This window comes from Montipora capricornis, chromosome 9 (assembly GCF_036669925.1).
Source record: "Montipora capricornis isolate CH-2021 chromosome 9, ASM3666992v2, whole genome shotgun sequence".
In the NCBI taxonomy this organism is placed as follows: domain Eukaryota; kingdom Metazoa; phylum Cnidaria; class Anthozoa; order Scleractinia; family Acroporidae; genus Montipora; species Montipora capricornis.
The window spans coordinates 9,400,365-9,423,096 of record NC_090891.1 but is presented as its reverse complement, the minus strand read 5'-3'; the positions used below and the strand labels follow the sequence as shown (position 1 = coordinate 9,423,096).

General features: G+C 37.7%; 1 protein-coding gene across 1 annotated transcript in view; it reads right to left on the bottom strand.

Moving 5' to 3' along the window:
* LOC138015719 (F-BAR and double SH3 domains protein 2-like) overlaps positions 1-22,732 on the bottom strand; it is a 42,050-nt gene that overhangs the window by 18,860 nt on the left and 458 nt on the right. The window contains exons 4-12 of the mRNA XM_068862835.1: positions 18,073-18,152; positions 16,733-16,877; positions 13,725-13,787; positions 12,249-12,322; positions 8,030-8,093; positions 7,647-7,775; positions 2,687-2,809; positions 1,465-1,560; positions 1,195-1,326 (exon numbers count right to left, since the gene is read on the bottom strand). Of these exons, the coding sequence (XP_068718936.1) occupies positions 1,195-1,326; positions 1,465-1,560; positions 2,687-2,809; positions 7,647-7,775; positions 8,030-8,093; positions 12,249-12,322; positions 13,725-13,787; positions 16,733-16,877; positions 18,073-18,152 (906 nt within the window). The remainder of the gene's footprint in view (positions 1-1,194; positions 1,327-1,464; positions 1,561-2,686; positions 2,810-7,646; positions 7,776-8,029; positions 8,094-12,248; positions 12,323-13,724; positions 13,788-16,732; positions 16,878-18,072; positions 18,153-22,732) is intronic.

Genomic DNA, 22,732 nt, shown 5'->3' with positions numbered 1-22,732 from the left:
AAACACCCCTGAAAGAAGGCAAATGCTGACTTTTCTAGAACCATTAACATTAAAACTTTTATGTATCAGTACTGAAAAACAAACCTCAGCAAGTCTGATGCTTTCTTCAGAGCTTCTGGATTCTGTTCAGATTCCTGGTTACCAGCATCCCCAGCTGTGGAGACTGCAGATGGCGATTCTTCACCCTGAAAAAAAAAAACAAACACTCATAGCTATAATTGTTACAATGATGGTGCAACAATCAGTAACATTTACCTCTGGCCACCTACGTCAGACAATAGGGAAGAAAAATAAAAGGATACTTGGAAAATTATAGAAGAAAAAGGGAAGTAGTAAGATGGAAAAGGATAAGGTTTTTATAAGTAGCTATTAGTAAGTATTTAATCTCTTTTTGTCAAATTCCACTGCACGGTCTCATATCTCCAAAGTAATTTAACGTTTAAAGAGAACGTAGCCTATTTTTATCACGAAACATCATTTTGACTCACATGAGTTAAAAATTGTCACAAAATCATAGCCAGAGACTTGACAACTGAAAAAAATACTTCATGGATTGCATTACACTCCTTTTTTGGAGCAAGGGTGGCACAGTTGGTTAGTGCGCGGCCTTGGTGCAAGAGGTCCCAAGTTCGATCCCTGGATCTCACATCCTTGTTTCGACTTCTTTCCTTTCAGTGTAGCCTATGTAGCTTTAAATACCCTTAAAACGGAGCACTGATGGAAAGAGGGGGGTAAAATGAGCGCACCGTCGGCTTCCTGGGAGAGTACTCTCTAAAGAGTAAAGGAACTTCCGACGTTAAATAAGGTGTACCTTTACCCTACCTTTACCTTTGTCTTCTCAGATAGAGATAGTGAAGTGCCAGCCAAGACAAGACTTGATTATGAATTTCATATAAATTCTACATTGTATACCATTATCAACCAACCAACCTTTTCTTGCTGTCCCCAAGGGAGAAAGACAGGCACTGGTATGTATCCCAAAAATAATATGGGCTGGAGAAAACAAAAATCCGATATTGGGAGCTACTTAGAAGTGGGACTTTGACACTTAATAAGTAAAAGGACATCTCCCTGCCGGGTGTCTTTCATTGTCACAGACACAGAGGACCACATCACACCATGGCCACTCATTAGAAAGAAGATTGATCCCAGGATTTAAGTTGCATAACTGTCATTACTGGTGTATGGACTTACAGTTTTGACACTTTGTAGTTGTTTGGATTTTGTTTTTATTGTCATTTGATCCTTGGTAAGTTTCATGGCTAGTTTTCTTGCTTCTTTATTGAGTGAGAGACCTGCACTGTGTTCTGTTGTTACTTTCCTGACCTAAAAGAAGATAAATCTTCAGTTACTGCAGCATCTTTTTGTAAGCAAAAGAAGTTAAAGACTGCTCTTCAAGGCATCCAATTTAATTTGCAAGGCATGGAAGAAAAATTAAAAATATTATTATTATTATTTAGTTACTTTATCATTTCTACAGGGCTCGAAGTCATACTGGACAACTTCTGAAAACACTTTGTTCTTGGAGAGAAATAACTGGAGAGAAATGTCCCTGCATATCTGCAATGCAAACAAATGGAAAATCAGACAAAAATGAAATAAACCACTTTGAAAAAATATGAACTTAAATTATCACACAATATGGTTATACTTACAGTAACTTTAAAACGCAGTAGCTTTAATGAATCCAGAATTAGCAATACATGTACTTATTTTAAAAGTACTGTAGGCAAGAATATATGGTTATACTTAACTTTAAAATGCAGTAGCTTTAACGAACCCCGAATTAGCGACACTTATTTTTAAAGTACTGTAGGCAAGAAGTCTTTATACAAAGCTGAATTCTTTAATATTAAAATATAAGATTTATGCAAAATTACTGGCAAACTTACACATAGGTCGTGTTGTATTGGGATCAACTGTTTCAACCACAACTAGTTCAGGTTGAAGCGGTTGAGGTTTCCCAATAGAACACTTTTCCAACCAATTTCCATTGAAACGCAGTAACTCCTGGGAATAGTCATTACCAGACTTCTTCATGTTGACAAGTTGAGGGAAAACAACATGGCTGGAGCCTGTGGCCAACTTTGAAAAGCCAGCATAAACCTCAGCGGTTGCTACCCATGCTTTTCAACTGTTTTAACCTACAACTGTAGCTTGATAAATGCCAGTTGAAAAAGTTGATCAACCAAACCAACCGAAAATGGTTTTTTCCCAGTAGAAAACCAAAAAACCCAACTATTAAACCTAAAATGGTTGCTCCCAATAGAACACAACCTAAGTTAACTTTGATTACCATCTAATACTAAACATTAATCTCTCACAACTGACGTCACCATGACATTATAGTGGTTGCAATAAAACTAAAAAAAATAATATGTGGTTTACGGTGATTTAATATGAATTTTACATACTGTATAGACCACTTTATCCATTCACAGATTGCCGTAAACAGAGAACAATTGTGTCTTCTTAAAAATGACATTACACGGACATCACCATAGCGATATGCACCATTGCCTATGATAAATTTTGCTGATTTTTATTCTTAAAGTTGATGGAAAAAGTCGCAAAACTTGTAACTCCTTTCTTTAGACTAGAAAGACAATTTTTTTTATTAACTATATTGAAATTTTCTTGTGAAACCCATCAATGCAACGCTTATTCTGAATCAATATCCACCTACAGAGTTAGCTTGTGATACAACTGATTCAAATCCAGCCATGGCATTCCTGGATGCATCAACTTCCAGCTGACCAAGGGTAGTAAAGTATCCTCTCATCTTATCAAAAAAGTCTCCATCTAAGGACTAGTAACAACATAATAGCAGATTTTTTCAACAAATTTAAAGCAAACATTTTAAGCTCGAGGACAGGGTCTATTAAGAGCAAGATTGCTGGCTAATTAAAATTACTATAATTGGTTACCTGACTAATAATATAGTTACTAAACCTATGTCCTCCTAGTCAAGGAGGACATTATACTCCTGCAAAAGAATACTAGGGATATCATGTAAGTGTTCCTTCAAATTGTTGCATTTTCTTTGCAAACCGCTGAGCAGTCTGGCTGGCCAGTTCTGACAAAAGGAAAGGAAAGCACCTTAGTAACTCACATCATCAAGTTTTTGGTTACAAATTGGTGAAACATCTTGCTTGTCAATCACGTTTCTGATGTAATTCGTCCAAAGGGTCTGATCTTGTGCAGCAGTTAAAAGGCTTTCAGTCTCTTTCTTCAAAATACCTCTTTTCAGCCAATCCCATGTCCGCAGGTCTCTAACTTCTTCAGTGCCCCTTACATTCTGCCCATGTAGTGTCTTTTCTCTATAACTGCTTAACCTTCTTTGACTTACACTCTTCTTCTCCACTCCTTCATCAAAGACATTTTCACTTTTTGTTGCCACAAGCAGCCTTTCAGGGCTGTTGACCACATACTGATAGAAACTACCAACCTCAATGTTCACACAATCTTCAACACTAATTAAGCCTCTGCCTTCCTGTGATCTCTTGACATAACAGCTTGTCTACATCTGCTTGAGGATGAAGCGATCTATAAATAGTTAACAGCTTCTTTGTTTTTCTGTCCAATGCCCTTTTAATCATCTTTACTCCATCTGATAATACCTGCCCCATATCGTGCCAATGAAACTGCTTTTGAATTAATTGCACTCACATTATTTTCACTATTCAACTTTGATTTAAGAATCTTTCTGATCTTCCTCAAAATTTTCGATATTGACTGTTTAATTTCATTATGCTTCACATTATCTGCCTCCAGTACTCCTAGAAATTTGTACCCATCACCTTCTTCAAGCCCTCTGATGACTTGGGCATCTGGTAAAACAATATCTTCACATGCACACGCTTTTCTCTGTTTCACAATTAGTACAGCACATTTGCTAATTCCAAACTCCATTCCAATGTCTTTACTGAAGATACGGACAGTATTTACCAGGGTGTCTACTTGCTTCTCATTCTTTCCATGTATATTTTAAATCCTATTTGCCAGGTCATATCCAATCTTCACTTGCCTCAATACCATGGACAAAGGAATAAAGGGACACAACAAATAACAGTGGGGTTAACCTATCCAACCTGGAAAATTCCCCTTCTTATATTAACAATACCCAAGGTCTGTCCTCCTGCCATTAACTCCGTTCTCCACTGGGCCATACTTTTTTCCAATAAAATGATCATATTTGTCGCTGCTCCAAACATCTACAAGCATTTGATGATCCATGAATGTGGGATCATGTCATAGGCCTTTTTGTAGTCAACCCATGCCATCCCAAGCCCAGTTTGTCTTCTCTTACAATTTCTAATAACCATCTTATCAATTACAATTAATAGCTGGTCTTTTGTGCCTCTGAACTTTCTTCTGCAACCCTTCTGTTCCTCAGGTAGTAGATTTTCCCCTCCAAATGGTTGTACAGCTCATCTCCCATTATGCCAGTACAAAGTCTCTACATTAAAGGCACTACACTTTATCTAAAAGCTACTTTCCAGGAAGCCTACAATCAACAAAAAATATACAAAATAAAAGTGCAACCTATGTTAGTTTTTTCAGCTTAGTTATCGTCTCAATCAACACCCATTTAGCTGCCTATTACCGCTTTATATTTCTCTTTTTAACATGTATTTTACCTTTAGGTTTGTTTTATGGTAAATATCTATCATGTGTATTTACTAGACTAGTTTTACATATTTTTATTCCAAGTACACTGTATTCATTATCTTGTACAGTATTGCTAAAGAAGTCCAAATGGGCAAAACATATAATAAAGGGACTTTCAAGGCAATTCCATACCTTCAAATTTTGACTCTTTTTTTCTCCATTAATAATAATATTCATAGTTATACAAACTGTAACACAAGGCACGCTTCCTTTTTTTCAGCTGCCTTTCTGCAGGACAATCATAAGGCAGTATTCTATATCCTTTCCAGGCCCTAAAATTTTAAATACCCTTAGTTCCAAAATTTAAAATACCCCAACTCCAATGTCCGTTAAATGCAAACTGAAACATTTCTTAATCAACAACTATTGACTTCTTCCTTTCCTTTCTTTTATTTCCTCTTCGATCCAACTCTGGTGTCACACCAGTACCTAAACATCAGGCAGGTACAAAAGTCGGACCACATCAACTGGGATTGTTCACCTTGAATCAAGGTATGTAAAAAGTGTAAGGCCCAAAAGATCACACTTAGCTAGCCCTAATCTTTAAGCCAACCTTGGTGAAATCAGGGCAAAACGTCAAATAGTTTTGGCTCGCAAAACTGTTTTTCGCTCAATCTGAGGTGAGCGATCCGAGTTGATCAAGTCCAACTTTTTGTTCGTATTGCATCAACTCTTTCTGTTTTGAAAGGAAAGCTAACCTTGTATAAGCCTCCTGGTTTCTTTTAGGTTTCCTTGTCGTGTATATAACCATAAGTTCAATCATTTAATTCTTAAATATTTCATCATTTGCCACATTACAATAAAATTTACAATTTTATTGTTATTGTAAATTTTATTGACAGTTTTGTAATGTGGTAAATTTGATGTAATGAAATTGAAATAAATTATTAACATAAATAAATTATGATACTATCAAGGAGGAATATCAGTATTGCATGCCCATGGATAGAGCTTTTTAATCCCGGATGTCAGAACATTGTGTGTCATACACATTAACAATAGACCGTGTATACAAGTCATGTAGCTGTTGGTGTGTATTATATTAATACAGGATTAATACAGGAAAGTAAAAATTTTTTTGCTCATGGTAGAGATGCGAATGGTGAAAGCCGTCCTGAGGGTACTTGTGCCTCTTAGAATTACCATACATTTGTACATTCAATACTTAGTTCATTATTTCCAAGGAATCCATACAAGTAGTGAGGTTTGACTCAAAGGAGTGCATGTTGTTAAATGTATTACAATTGAACTTGTGAGTAGCAAACCTCTCTCATGCACTGATAAATGTTTCAAAGGCTGTTTACCATTGATCACTGCCAATCTGCTAGAGATTTGAACCACTAAAGCATGCCACTCTTAATGTTGAAGGGTTTGGATATCCTGCATGTAGTGTTTGCAAAGTACACTTCAGGGCACCATACACAAAGTATGGGGTTACTAAAGGAGCATAGCGGAGTGAATTTTGTTGTGTATTATTTGTTTTTATTATGTGGTTTTGTCTCACAAGGACTGGGAACTACCAAATTCACGAATTTGATTGGCTAAAATCGATATTGACTGCGGTCTAGATTTTCCCATCTAGACTGGCATCTAGACCGGTAATGTTTTGCCGTGAAAAAGTTGCCAACTAAAATGCAAAACTATTGAGTATTTTCTTCCAAAAAGCATGATGAGAAGAAAAAGGAGGTCCAGGAAACTTTGGCAGAATTAAGATCAGCTCATCGCCACTTATTACCGTTCAAAAGCAAATTGTCAGTTCGTACAAACCAGTTACATTACACGCATTGTTCTTGTTCGCCATATAATAAACATCTTATTGACCAAGCTTAGTGAATCTGTAAGGGAGAATCTCAACCTCAGTCTTGTGTACAGATTTCACTGGGTTCTGTCTGTCCTCCCAACCTCTGTCAAGATTCTCCCATACAGACCTGCTGCTCAGTTAATAGGAGCTAAATAACAATCTGGTTCCATCAGTATAAATATGGCTTTGGGACACACCACTGCCCATGTGTTGGATTGTTGCCTTATGTCGCCATGGAATGACCTGTACAAGTTCTGTGACTTTGGGGGCATCAGATTTTCAGACTGATACTAAAAAGCCTGTCCCTGCTGACCAGGTCCAACCAATGTCTTGTGAGATTGATGAAGGTGATGTTTGGGGGCATCTGACGTTCACTGAACTTCTCCTTGAGTTGACAAAGGGAACAGATCATGTCCACTGTTGAAGGTTCTGCTCGCAAGCTCCACTGGGACTTGGGGATACTCGTTCAGCCAGCTTTTGGAGGAGTACAAGCATGGCTTGGGCAAAGAGTAAACTTGCCTATGCTGCTCTGGAGAAGATTGTCCCTATAGTTATTGCAAACACTTCTGTTGCCCTTGTTCGGAGCATCTCTCCTGTCTTGACGCACCACTCCTGGTTCTGTCCACATCCACCACAAGTAATAACATACATTGTACATGTACACCAGATTGGTAGAAGTGCACTGCCAGTTCATTGAGTGTTTAATTCAGAATGTTTCATTTCTAGCAGAGAAAGCGACTTCTCTACCTTCTTCCAACAAACAAACAAACAAACAAACACAAAGCAAAGATAATGATGCTCTACGGTCATTTTGATGCAAAACTGTTTGATGGAAGTCAACTCGAAACAAGGCTGGTTAGTTGTTATAATTTTTTCTAAAACAAGCATTCCCAACAGCTTGTCAACGTATTGTTAAGAATATCTTTACAGCCTTTGTCAATTTTTTTGTGATGTGTTGTTTTTCCAAATGCTTCCAACAACTTGGAAGAAATTCTCCCAATTACTTTTTTCCAATGCCTCCAGTACCATAAACAGTACCCAATGGATTTGGCCAATCAACAGAGAACCATCACCGAAAGGTTGTTTTTGCAAGAGTGGCATATAACGATGCCACTTGTTAATGTGGTTATGCATACAAAAATACCCATCATTAAATGTCATTATATTTACTTACCGTCATGATTTCCTGCAACTCTTTGCAGAAGTATCTTGTCATGTGAGCATTAGCTGCAGCTAGAGACAGAAAGTATTCATTTCTAGCCGTTGCTGTCCGTCTTTCACAGATTTCAAGTCTATCAGAGCTCTGTAGGGTAGAGGAATGTAAGCATTAGGCCCACTTTCAACAACAATGCAGACAGAAACAAATGCAAAAATCGTTTTCCGTTTAAGACACAGACAAAAAAGAAAATAGAGGGAAAGGAAGAAGGAACGGCTGGCATTTCGAATGTTCACCAATTTCTTGGATCAAGATTCCATAAAAAAATTGCTGAATACTTCACTTTATTTTTTTCCTTCTTTAAAAAGTTTATAAAGCCAGGAATTGCAGTATAGCCATACCTTCATTGCATTTTTTTCAAGTGACGTCTTTGATTGGAAAAACTTGACATTCTTCTTCTTTAGCCTAAAGGGGTTAAAAAGAGGAACGTTAGCTTTCTTACAGATATCATAAAAATTAAAAGATTATAAGGGATGCCAATTCACATGGGTCTATAGCATTATTTATTTATTTCTTTATTTAGCTTCGCCTAATTTGAATACAATGTTTGTAAACATAGGATTATTAGGCAGGGAGACCACTACAGCCTAGCCAATTACAGTGGATCAATGTAACAACAAATTTACAAGCAAGGACACTGAAATCCACACTGTAAAAGCAAAGTACTCCTCAGGGATAATAATAATAATAATAATAATAATAATAATAATAATAATAATAAATATATAATGCACCTTTCCACGCAAATATGATCAAAAGCACGTAACAACTGATGCTTTAAATGTAAATAGTAAATAAATGCTAAAATCAGCATAATAATTTTAAGACTAAAAAGTAAACAACGCTAAGAATTAAATAAAAATAGAAACACTAAAAACTTATTACGTAATATGTTAAAAAACATTACATTTCAAAAGTTAGTCTAAAAAGATGCGTTTTTAAGTAAAGATTTAAAATGTTCAAAATAATATTGTCCTCAAGACGGATGTGAAGGGGCAGATTGTTCCATAAATTAGGGGCAGCAGATGAAAAAGCATGATCCGCTTAAGTCTTTTTCAGTCATAGCCTGGGATACTTAAAGATAAGACCTCTAGCTGAAGGGAGATTATAGCGCGGCTGTTCTTTGTTAGCAATCAGATCAATCAAGTAACCAGTAAAATCAATGCGAAATTTGACAGGAAGCCAATGCAACAAACATAGTACTGATCTTATGTGACTGTAGCGAGGAACATTAGACAGATACTTTCAGATACGTCGAATATTGTACAAAATTTAATGGAAAAACACAGATTTGCAAGTTTAATGGATCTGTTCCTGGAGATTCAGGTTAGAATCAAACCATGTCCGTAAATTTCTTGCCACTGTGACAGGAGCAACGTCAATGCTTCCTACGGTATGGCTATCAATATTATTCTACTTTGGAAAGTTGCTATTTTGTACCAATCAACATGAACTCAGTTTTGTCATCATTAAGTTTGAGCTTATTCAGGACTAAACGACAGGTAAAGCTGAGTATCATCAGCATAAGCGTGTGGTAGATGGTAATTGATGACTTCAAAGAGTTTTCTGGAGTAAATTGTAAACAACAGTGGGTCCAAACACGATCCTTGCGAGACACCATAAGGAAGCCTAAAACTGTCAGATGTACAGCCATTTAGCAAGACTCATTGCAACCTGTTGTTAAGAAAAGACGTAAACCAATTCAGGCAGTGCCATTGACGCCGATACTTGACTGAAGATAAGGAGGCAGGATGTTGTGGTCAACAGTGTCAAACACTGCACTCAAATCTAGAAGGACTAGAAGGGTTACATGCTTGCAATTCATATTCATGAGAATGTCATTCTGTACCTTCAGTTGCGCTGTTTCTGTGTTGTGACCCTTTCGGTAAGCGGATTGTACGGTTGGATAAAGAGCGAATCCACTCATGTGACTGTGAATTTGGTTGAAAAAAGCACGTTCTGTCAGTTTTGATGTAAAGTGCAAGTTACTGACAGGGCGGAGGTCATTCAAGTGCGTCAGGTCTAAGCCAGGTTTCTTAAGGATCAGAGAAACCAGAGCTTCTTTCCATTCCTCAGAGAAATGGCCACATGATAGCGAAAGATTTACAATTTATGAAATAACTGGCAACAGCACGTCAAGGCAGCCAACAACCACAGAAGTAGGCATCGGGTCCAACGGCTGGACTTCTTAGCAGACTTATGGATGAGCACAGAGATGTCGTTTACCAAGAGAGGTTGAAAGGAATGAAAAGCATGCGCAGCATCTACTTTTTGATCAGGAGGTAGCGCATTGCACACACATAGATTGATGTCCACGGCATCAATATCAGAACGAATTCTATATATCTTTCACATGAAAAAACCACCAATGTCATTGGCTAGCTTTGACTTGTCCTCATAATTTGGAAACAACAACTCCTCTTTCTTAGCAAGGAGTTGTTGACCTTTTATGGTCAGTGCTATTCTCATCAATAAAGTAAATTATAAAACGCCCGCCTGGCCTGAAGAATATAGGATAATTAGCCCGCATATACACCAAACAATCATTGCTATGATGAGATGGTGTCATTCCAACACCAGCAAGACAAATTATTGGTAATCAACAGCAATTCTGTGGAGTTGGCAATGTAGATCAACGTAAAACCGACTTTTTATCTCCGAATTGCTCCGAAAGCCAAACTCAAAATAACTCCCCCGACCTGTAGAAGCACTGAACTGTTATGAGCGGCTTTAGATATTCTCCATCGTGATATAAACAACGAAGGGAAAGTAGAAAAAGCAAAAAAATGCAGATGGAAACAAAACCTCCCCCCTTCATTATTCCGTCATGTGTGTGTGATGTTGCTAACATGGCAGCAGCCAGCTGATCTAACTGGCTCAAAGAAACCTTTCAGCTTATTCACCAATGGGAGGGGGGGAGGGGGGGCATCCTAGGGCATTTGAGGAGTCAATGGGTAAACAAGATTCTTTTGAAGGTCCTGATGATGATAATTGACCTAATTTTTTTCTTAATGATTGCTGCTGAAAGAGGTCAAATTTACAATATGACCTTTCAATATTTATTCCCAGTTCTGATGATAAACTTGTAAGCAACATGAGAATAATGGAAGCTACATATGTAGGTCATTAATTAAACTGGAAAAAAAAACACTTAATTACTTTGGGACACTAATCAGGCGCTCTGAGACTACTGTACTATTCCTGGCCAATGGATTTGTCTCTCAAGAACCAATATAATTGAAGGTTAATACATGACAATCTGACAGTAAACTGCAATTATCTTTTGAATTTAGACCAAGTGTAACTCCCCATTAACGAGTAAAATCGCCTGGCGTTAGACAGAGTAAAATACTCAGTCTGGCCGGTTTAGGCCGGTTTGGACGTCAAAGGGTTGAAGTCACTAAACAGAGCATAAAACTATTATATTTCACATTAAATGTTGGCCAAAGTGTTTGTTCCCAACTACAGTATTCATCCCATAAGTTTTTGAAAGGTACATGTAACATGTTGACATTTTATAAGGAAAGCGGTCAGCTACATTTATAACTGCACAGCTCTTAATCAGCAGTCATGTTAACACAGTCAGAAACCATTCATTTTTACACAAAAAGTATCCGTAAGATGCATTTTCAATATCTTAATGCATCCCGGGACACGGGACACTTGGTAAAAGAACTAAACCCCTTTGACAAACAAAGCAAAACTGCACGGCAATATGGTCAGAAGAATCACCAAATTGGATTTAGCAGAGAAGGACATTGGAAACCACTTTCAGCATGCCTGTCTGCCATATTGATTTCTCACTGCATTGAACTGGGGCATGTGTCACCAGACAAAAGCAAATGAAACATTTTAAAGAAAAATGCTTTCACTACTGGATGCAAAAATTTCCAACGAACAAATAAATCTTTAAAGGGCAGCTTCATTGCACGAATGTCAGCCTTAAAAATGACACTGCTTTGCCCATCTTTGATTGCCCATACCAAGAACTGTAGCTATATGATGTGTTAAGTTAGAGTTGTGAGACAAAAGCAACAATAATCAAGACAAGTTAATATTGAGGTCAAAATATTTTATTTGCCACCAGTCTTTTGTGTAAACTTTTTCTTTAGGAGGGTGCTGAAAATATTTGAACCCACCAAAAGTGCCAGGGACCCCAATTTGGGAAGACATGTGGGTCCCAGGACCCACAATGACAAATTCAAGCGCTATCCCTGTTTAAGAGGATCCACGGGAGCAAATTCAGGTTGAACTCTAGTATGAGTTTCCAGTCCCTAAACTTCTCCGCTCCCTACAATTTCATGTAGAGAATCCAAACAGATGCTGTTCCATAGCTTTCTAAATACACCCTTGTGTAAAATTCATAACAATAGTGAACATACAGGTACCAATATAAAAACATTTGCTACGTCTTAAGCAAAGGTTTCCATTCATACAGTGATGCTTTTTCTTCTTTTACTGATGATAGCATAATAATCAACAAGTTTGAGACAGTATTTAAGGAAGTTAACAGAGATTCATGATGGAGGAATAAAAGATATCCATATTTCTATTACATACTTGTCTTCTGCATCTGCTGCTTGTTCACGTGCAGCCTGGGCCAATTTTTCCAAGTCCTCATAACCTTTCTTTGCCTGCAAAGAAGGAGTTTTGCCTTAATACCATTAATAAATGTATGCGCAAATACTCCTATCAGAAGAAAAACCACTTCCCACGTGTTCACTACTACAGTTACATTGTAACAGAACGCTGTTGGGTGGGGCCAATACTTAGGAATTCCCACTGTTGTAGAAGAGTACAATGTAGGAATTTCAGATGGTAATAGAACTTGCCTCTCACCAATGTGGGCAGGGACCACTTCCTGAACTTTGTTGTCGTAAGTGGGCCAAGTTTGGGCTAGATCTCGGATGTGCTCTGCATTTTTTTTTTTTTTTGGGGGGGGGGGGGGGTTACTCTGGCTTCTTGGTCAGCGGATGAGCGCCCAGAGAGACTCTGGGATAATCGACTCCATTTTCCCAGAAAACGTGGGTTCCGGTCTTATTAAGTATGCTTGAGTTTCAACAGAAACAGAAAAGAGAAAACCGTAAACAGTAGAAAAGGCGGGTTGAAAGTGTTCGAGAAACAAGAATTTTAGCATTACACACAAAGAAACTGGAGAAATGTTCATTGGCTTTCTGTAAGAGCAAATGAAGATGAAATCTCTGACGCTTTCGGTAAGTGTATTAATTTTTAGTGTTTCAGTGTACATTCCATCGTTCAGAATGCCATCGTGCAAGCAACACGATCGACAAATTTTTTGTGGCAACGACACAAATGTCCTCTTCTACTACAATTTGATATTTCCGTAATTCTGAATGGCTTCGACAAGACCTTACTCCACGGATTTCTCCTCAAAGAGACTGATGTGATGTTTTCCCACAGTACTTTTGCAGCAGCAACAGTAATCACTTTTTAGCAGCGTGGAAAAATTCCCGTGTGGTGTAAGACATACATGTAACTCAAACCTCGTCGTTTTATTATTTATGTGATCTATATATTTCTGAGGTAGAAAAAATCAAACAGCACTGAAACTAGTTTTAGATTTTGAATCTCCCTCCAAATTCTGGGGCTTCCTGTCGGACTGCCATTGTTATGCAACGCGGCCAATCAAAAATATAGTTCAAGTCAATTATCCCAGAGTCTCTCCGGGCGCTCACCCGCTGACCAAGAAGCCTGAGGACTCTGGGTACGAGATTGGCCCCAGGCTGATCTGGTAGGTAGCAGGGTTCTAGATAACTTTGTAAGGCAGGGTGTCAACAAGGAATTTCAGCAGGTCAAACTTCCACAACTCCCACCAAACCATCATAAATTTTCTGTTAATTTGTGTAACTGACCTTGTAGGGTTTTTGACCCGAGACCCCCTTCCTTTCTGAAACACTACCGGTAAGTCTTCAAGCTACACTGTATGTTATCTTTTCTGCACGTAACTTCCACCTCACCATCACGATAAATCTGAAATGCCCAGCTTAACCTAGAAATTATGCTGATAAATCTTACCTTTGATAACTCACGGACTGTTTCAAAAACCTCTTCGTGGATTTTCTTTGTAAGCTCTTCACACTGTTAAAGAGACAATACCCCTTATCAAACCAGTGATAAAATAGGAAAATCACATACATGGCATGATCTTGAGACTGTTACACCTGGATTTACCACTCTGCATCTTTCAAGTTGATTCAATTAAATTTTACAGTCTTGCCTCAGACCCGTTGCATGAGCACTCAAGTAAGAGCGAGTGGCACATTTTATAAAATAAAAAGGCACTGATGGAGTTGTTTTTTTCTTAATTTAAAGGAGCTATCTCAAAATGGTTACATCACAGGTACCCCAAGCTAACAATGTAATTTGAGCATCACAATCAATTAAAATAATAAGCGTTTGTATGGGAATTTGCAAACGTGTCTAGGAGTCGAAATAAAGAAAATGAATCGAACAAAGATGCCTTACATGTACTTTGTCTTCTTGATACCTTATCAGTGTTTGCTGTTTTCTCTCTCCTTATTTATTTTCAAGGTTGGAAACTCCAATAAAGCAGTCGGAAATACAAGCTGCTGTAAATTCTTTCCAAACAGCTCAAATCGACCCGAAATTCCACTGAGACCAAGGATGATAGTGCTGCTACATATTCAATCTTTATATCAGACAAACTTTCATGGAAAGGAAATGAAACTTGCCGAAGTGGGCTGATTTTGCCCTCAGCAACATGCTTGGTTCGGAAGTTCCATACACAAAACCGTTGAAAAACACCTTACCGACCGGGCCCAAGGTTCAAATTTGTTACACACAGGGTGGGCGACAAGGCTTTAGTCTCAGTGACAGGTACAACGTGAGGCCCTTCTCAGGAAAGCACTGAGCTGTCACACAGATACAGACAAAGCTCAGGGAAATGCTGACGCATTATGAAGATGTTTCCCAAATAAAACAAACATTCAGTTTGTTTTACAGTGTACCTGTCACTGACATCGTTGCCCACCCAGTGTGTAACAAATTTGAACCTTGGGCCCAGTAGGTAAGGTGTTTTCTGATGGCTGTGCACGGAACTTAATGGCCAAGCATCGCCGACAGTCTTTGATGGAAGGGAGCCGTTAGATTAGCGAGCTGAAATTCCCGCACCGCTGCTGTTTTTGTCGGATAGAGAAAGGAATTACATGTAGTTAGAGGAGGCGACCTGAGCGTTCGGAGTGAATTTATGGTTGATTTGCTTCAATGGATATGCGAGACTGCCGCCAGCAAGTAGCCAACCATGGGGAATTATATATACCGGGTAATTATGAGAGAGAAACGGTAGAACTAAACAACTAACTCCCTAGAATCGCGCTGAAACGGCCAGAAATACTAAAATAACGATTGCTAAATTCGCGATACAAACCCTCATAAAATTTATGTAATGCAACAACGATACTCCGTGAGCTTGGGGTACACGTACATATGGTTACAAGTAATGTTTAAAAAAGGAGTAGCTTGGTGTTTTAGCGAGTTTGAAACCACAAGGCGTAGCTGAATGTTTTTAAACTTGATAAAAAGATAAATACATTTACTATGCCTTATTTGTATGCTTCAATATAAAGACTTCAAATAAGGATTGTTTTATCAGTTATAAAGCTCATGGACAAGACGTTTTATTAATGACCTGATAGCCTGTTTTGCTCCTGAATTATTAATGCCTTTTTGAAGTATTTTGTCAACACCCTGCAAAAAAAGCCCAGCTTCTCCTTATGAAACGACCTGTTGCAAGTCCCATCACACACAAATGAGAAGGGAGTTAATCTTTCTGTTTTTCTCTGTGTTTTCATCCACTAGTAGCCCTTTTCTTGGTAACATTACTTTGCTTGCATCTCTTCACTACATGAATTGCCATCAAACATCTACTGAAATATGTTATTGGAAAGCACCAAAATAGGAAACTTCACATCTGTCTTAGACTAATAATGCATATGACTTAACTGATTAGAGTGTAATGTGAAGTGCTAGTTTTCAACCCCATTTGAACCATGTGAGCGTTAGCCCTACTGATGGAAATGTGTCGACACAAGGACACAGAAAAACCCTGACCAGGGTGGGAATTGAACCCACGACCACGGGTTAGATCACCGCTGCTCTACCGACTGAGCTACAAGGTCAGACAGGAGCAGGCCCTGAGAACTGAAGATGTAAATGTCACGGCAATGAACATGTACAACTACATGTACAAGAAAGGATTACGTTTTTTGCAAACGTTGGCCGTGTAGCACTTATATTTGAGCAGACTTCACTGATTAGAGTGTAATGAGAAGTGCATATGTTGTAGTTATAAATTTTTGAGACTACATGTAGTTTGTTTTTTACTTTCCTTTGTTTCAGATCATGATAATGTCTTTAACACAAAGGACAGTAAAAACAAACTAGTCTGAAAAATTTTAACTATGTTCAACACTTTCAATAAAATGTGAAGTTCGAGGCTTGTTGGAGTACAATAACCTCCTATTGTCATGGTCAAAATGAATTTAAATATTATGCTTGAACGACTTTGTCTCTAATTACTTCAATTTAGGGGAAAAAGGCAGCCAACTTCTCTCAGTGAAGTAGCTGACTCTTTTTGCCACCTGTCAGTGCTTATTAGGGGGTTTAAGAAATGACAACAACTACGGCAATGGCAACGCCATAAAGAAGAAATGTTATTGGTTAAAAGAGGAAAAAATGAACATGCTGCATGTGCAGAACACAGTTTTGTACATTTCTCTCCCATACTTGTGAAAAACTACAACTTGAAATGACAAAATTTAAGGTTTTGACGACAACATGGACAAACAACGGTAATTCTTTCTTTTTTCACTTTAACAATCCAGAACCTGACATAGGATACTTCGCCCAATTGTGCAACATAAACAAGATAGAATCATGATAGCTCAAACTTATAATTAAATTAGTCGTTGTGGTTTCTTAAACTCCTTATTGAAACCACTGCACACTTGATGCTTACCCATTATTTGTTTGAATCATTACTAGGTATACACAATTTACGCCACCTTCTTGAAAGCTTGTGTTTTGTTTAACTTTAGTGTTTTCATACTCTCTGCCATTTGCCCTTGAAGTTCTTCTGATATGGCCAAGTGTTTTTTGGCCTTCTTCTCTGCTTCTTCAAGTACAGATTTCCACACATCCTGAGGGGTTCTACAGAGAACAAAATAATTGCCAAATTAGCTTTACAGGCAAACATTTCATCAAAGAGGGCCTGAGCAAATGAGTCTGACACAAGAAAAGTACTCAGACAACAGTTTCGAATACTTAAGAATGTAAATGAATAAGAATAAAGCATGAAAGATTATTCTCTACAGTCCAATTTTCCAACTTATGGTTACAGGGACAACATAGCTATGTGTATTTAAAGCAATAAGACTAAAACCAGACAAAGTTCAAATGATGCTACTATGGTTTGAAGAATTTACAATATTGAATTGCTACTGTAACAATAGAAAAACCCAAAGTCAAAATACATGCTTAGCTATGGCTTTGAAATTTATTTTTTTACCAAAAAAAAAAAAAAAAAGAGTTTACCATTGGGTGCTCTGTAAGTATGGTTCTTCTGTGCAATTTAAGGACAATGCCTACTAATTCAAAGGTATTTTTGCGCGGTTTACTGAATATGCGGGAAAAGCAGATCTTAACAAGTGTTATTGAAATCTGAAAAGAAAATTGGCGGTAACCATGCATTTTTCGAAGATAATTAATCAACAATATTTGCAAAAAGTTTTAAAATACAAAGCAAAAAATTGAAGCTCAATTATCTCTGAAAAATGCAAGGTTACCCCCAATTTCCTTTTTGGATACTGAGATCACTTGCTAAGTTCTGCTTTCTCCGCATAGTTCTGAACCACGGAAAAATATCCCAGTATTAAGCACTAACAATAGGAAATCCGAGTATCTCGAGATGCGCAGAACCAATGCGAAATAACAATAGTAGGCACCATCCTTAATAACATAAAAATCTCAAACAACTCCCTCTACAGCTAAGCCTGTGAGTGGGTTGGCTCCATCCACTAAAGGATATATTAATCATGTTACATTCCTGAGTCTTGAAACAATTTGCAAAGCATCTTGCAGTTTGTCAAGTCATTTAAAAAGAAGCCCATCAGCAGACCAATGCCTGTCACAAGCTCAATATCTGGTCAATGGAATGGTTTGGCTGAGCTAAAAATTTCAAGAGCAAAATCCTGAAGAACGTTCTCTAAAGGCAAAGCGATAATTATTATGTCTCAGCAATGAAAATCATTTCTATAATCAGTTTAAGAACATGAGTTATGGTCAAGCCCTTCTAAGCCTGATAAAAACCTTCTTGAATGCAAGTTCCAATCAATCAAATTGATACCTGTTTCCATTTTCACCTGTTGAATCATCAGTCGAAAACTCTTTCTTTGGAAGAAAATAGGCATTGAGTTTTTGCAAAGCCTAGAAACACAACAGAATGAAAAAAAAAGAGAATTTTGTGATCAAGAGTTTTCAAGATTGTTTGATTAATAAACTACCCATGAACCATTAAAAAAAACGAACATGGCTTATTTTAAAAATAGAAGTAGAGTAACCAGGTTTTGGAGACTTTATTCATGTAAAAAAGTGTTCTCTGGTTAAAAATTTTATTATAAAAATGTAAGCTTTCGGCTTCCAGACTAAAGCCGTTAAAAACTAACTAAAGATGTAATCCCTCGCGCCGATTGTTCCTGGAGCTACATTAATGAGACTGGAAGGTGTTTTTCAACGAGGAAAAAAAAAACACATTCGTAATGTAAAACTATGTAAAACAGGCTCTAATATTGCAGCTCACGCTTGGCGTAACAATCACTCTTTGACTATTGATTTCAACAATGCCAGCAAGAGTAATTGACAAGGGAAGCTTTCGCATCCGAAAAACTTTGGAATCTTGGCACACCGCTAATACTAATGAAGCCGACAATAACTCCAAGCCTTTGCCAAAACAATACGCTATTCTTTTAGATTAGCACATTTTTCCCTTATATTGCTTTTACAATTTTTTTCACACTTCCATTTTGTATATATTATTATTTCCATCTCGCGCATTTCGATCTTAGTTTTTACAGGCTTTAGTCTGGGTTAGGGTTAGGGTTAGGGTTAACATTTAAATCTGCCAGGTTTGTATAAAGAATAAAAAACATTCATTACCAACCAGCATTTTCACACAACACCAGTGACGATGTTTGCACGCAAACACGAGGTATTGCGTCAGGTTACTAAGCCGTTGAACGATCGTGTTTTATTCGAAGAAACAGAAATGCCTTTTAGAGCTTTCCGCCTTTGGAAAACGAAAATTTCCAGTGTCTATTTCATATTTGTGCTTGTGAGTATCTTCAACCTTTAAAGTTGGACAAATCCTTTTTCATTTCAACTGGAATTGCTTGCATTCGTTTTGAAGTCTTTTGTCGTTCATTTTGAAGTCTTTTGCGTCAGCTTTTGTCCACTGCGTTCGTTATGCCCAAGACAACATTATTATGTTAATTTTAAATAAATTACTTAGCTGGAACTTGGCTCAAAATCTTTGACCCGTGTATAAGTCGAGGGCGATTTTTGGAGCTTCTTTTGAGGCCATATATAAAAGGTCGACTTATACATGGGTAAATACGGTATATAAAATGTTTAACCAGAGAAAGCTTTTTTCCATGAAAATGGCTTATTTTGTTTGAACATGTAGAGAAAATGTGATTTTAAGAAAGGAGTGACCATATATATATATGTAACGACATAACAATAACAAAACAACAAACTAAATGTAAAAATTTTATCTTAGCTCAAACCCTAGATTTGCATGCACACACATAGCCAGAATAAAGGAGTGCTTGAAACAGTCCTTGAGCAACCCTAACAACAGTTCAACAATAATTAATGATAATTAACCCCTCACCATAGGGGTGAGTAAAAAAACATATTAATGATACAACAGAAAAGACAAGCCTTCTAAAAATGCTACTTAACAAGGAAAAAACCAGTGCTAAGACACACAGCTGGATGATATGTTGAACCAGGGAGAACCAGAAACAATTTCAGTGTAAAGGGGTCAAATTGGATCTTGAACTCAAGGTCTCCGGATCTCAAGGTAGGCACCAAATCACTCGGCCACAGCCCCTCAGGAAATACAATTATAGTTTTACTGTAATTAACAATTATTATTATTATAATGCCATGAGCGTGCATTGGTTATGAGATGGTAAATAGCCAATGAGGCCTTTTTGGCTACCACCAGTCTAGTATCCAACAAGTGTGAATGTAATAATACAATTATTAGTGTATATATTAAATTTTCATTAAATTCTGGACGCTTGGACACTTGGAAATTAAAGCCAATCAGTTTCCAACTTGGCAACACTTGACAGAGTTTCCATGATATTAGGTCATATGATATATGAGCTGATAACCAAATTGAGTGAACCAATCACTGTGCCACTAACACTGGTGTTACTTAATGCTCTGTTTTCAGAAGCAATATGAGAATTACTCTTCCATTCAAAGATGTAAGGGGCTGCCAATGCAGTCCAGAAACAATTACGCGATCTTAGTCATAAGATTGGTGTTACAGTACAACCGGTTTTTGTGAGAAACAAATTGGGGCAAGATCTTAAACCCAAAGAAATCAAGCCATCAGTTGTGAATCAGTAATGTGCACTGTTTATTCTATTAAATGCGATCTAGATCTGTGCGATGCATATTATGTTGGGTATACAGCCCGACACCTTTACCAATGCATTGCTTAACACAAAAATTTGGCAATTGGTCAACATTTTTTGAAAGCTCATGGTAGTAAAGATCTTTTAAAAGAATACCAATTTAAGGTCTTAACCCATTGCATTGACTCCCAGGGTTTACCATTGATATGCCTAACAGCCCTAGCTGATGTCTTTTTCAACGTGTAATGGGTTTTCTTACAGTCTTGTTTTTCTTTATCTTTAATTACAGAAGTGATGTAGTATGCTTCAGATATGTCCAGAATTGACCCTAATTAGATTCATGCTGATTTCAATAAGCATCACAAAGCATCCACTTGCTCTTCTTCCCAACTTCAACATCATTAGTGTCTCGGAATACGAGAGTGTCTAATCGGCGTGGGTGGGTGGGTGGGTCGTGGGTCATGGGTCATGGGTTGTGGGTCGTGGATCCCTAACCCTAACCTAATCCTAACACTTTTTTTCATCAACAACTGGCAATTCTCAAAACAGACAAGACCTAAGACCTAACACAAATTTGGACCGAGCACTGAGATACATACCGAGATTTACACTCCAAAAAGGATCGAGATAAAACTAGTCTCTTTGCGCTAGAGAAGCCAGCTGATTGGTCATACGATTTTTGTCACTAGTGAAAAACGATGTATCGACGCTCTGATTGGCTATATTGTTATTTTCACTAGTGAAAATTGTCGTATCAGCCTTTTTATTGGCTAATATGATGTTGAACTTTGAAGCGGGTGGCCTGTGCACAGATTTGTAAACATGGCGGCCGACTGGTGTATGGTTTTCAAAGTTTTTGGTCTTTTATTGCTTAGTTTTCTCCACAAAAATACTTCAGAAGATCTTAAAAAAGTTTTAAAAGCGCTCAAGCGAGGTAAGGAAGGGCTAAAGATTTCTTTTATTTGAAAAATGTTTTGCTATTTGTTTAGGGCTTTTGTTCACGATCGGTGGTTTGATAGCCTCACCATTAACACTTACCTCGTTAACTTCATGATCTCTGTACTTATATAATAAACAAATTACTTCATGATTGGCTTGTTTGTACAATTTTTATTACTCACTCGTTGTGAAAGGATCGTTAAACTCACTTGTTCGTTTCGCTCACTCGTTCATTTACGCGATCCTTCACAACTCGTGAATACAAATCGTACGCACACACCAACCATGAAGTAATCTATATGTATCTTCAAACCACCACCCACGACCCACTTCCACGACCCACGACCCACCCACCCACGCAATTTAGCCTCACCCTCGGAATACAGACAATTAACTTCACAAAGTGTCCCCTAAACATTGCTCCTCAAGTAAAGATAAACAGCTGCATTTATCATAACCTAAAAGTAACGATAACCTTTACCCTTACTTTATTATTCCACTATTATACCATTTTACCATATTTGGTCAAGAGAACGTGCACAATATGGGATGGTAATACACTGAAGTGTCCCAGTTTGACTGGTTTAGAACAGAGCAAATATGGACAGAACCGGAGTTTTTCAATGAAATAAATCGTTTTCAACAGGATGCAAAACCTGAGAATATAGCTTGTCATTGCTTGTCACTCATCATTAATTTTTGTTTACCCAATCAAATAAAGGACATTTGGCCCCCTTTTTGTGATGTTTACATTGTTCGCAGCATGCACACACCCTGAGGGACAGATGATCCTTTTTTTAAATAAAATTACAAAATAAAATTGAAGCAAAATAAAACTTTTTTTGTAGTGGAATCAGAAAAAAACCAAGCAACTCGCAAAATATCCACGCGCCAGAAGTGGCCTAGCTTGGCAGTGATGTATCTAAAAAAGCTTGAGCGGTGTACGAGGCCACCTACAGCTAAGCAGAAACAGCCATAAGTCAAAAGGGACTTTGCCGAGTGCTGGAACATGTAGATGCAGATGTAGATATACAGCGCTGACAACAAACTAAGGTTTCAAATTAAATGTTCAACGATTATTGACCCAGTCGAGAACAAAGAAAATTAATTTTATAATTAGTAACCATCAAGAGAATGTAAGGCACCGTTCAAAGCAAAACTATCGATGTTATCCAGATCCGGTGAGCGCTACAAGCAATTATGCCGGCTACTTCTTTGCATATTTTGACTCGTTCTTCACAATACACAAAAAGATCAAGTACGTGAGTGCTCCGGGCTGGCTTGGTATTCGTGCTTCGGTTGTTCGATTGTACTAGATCGATCATAAAACCCAAATTATAAAGTTTAACATAACCCTCGCTTATTCAAAATACACCCCATTTTTTTACGTCCTCCAGAGAGGCCGTTTAAGATCAT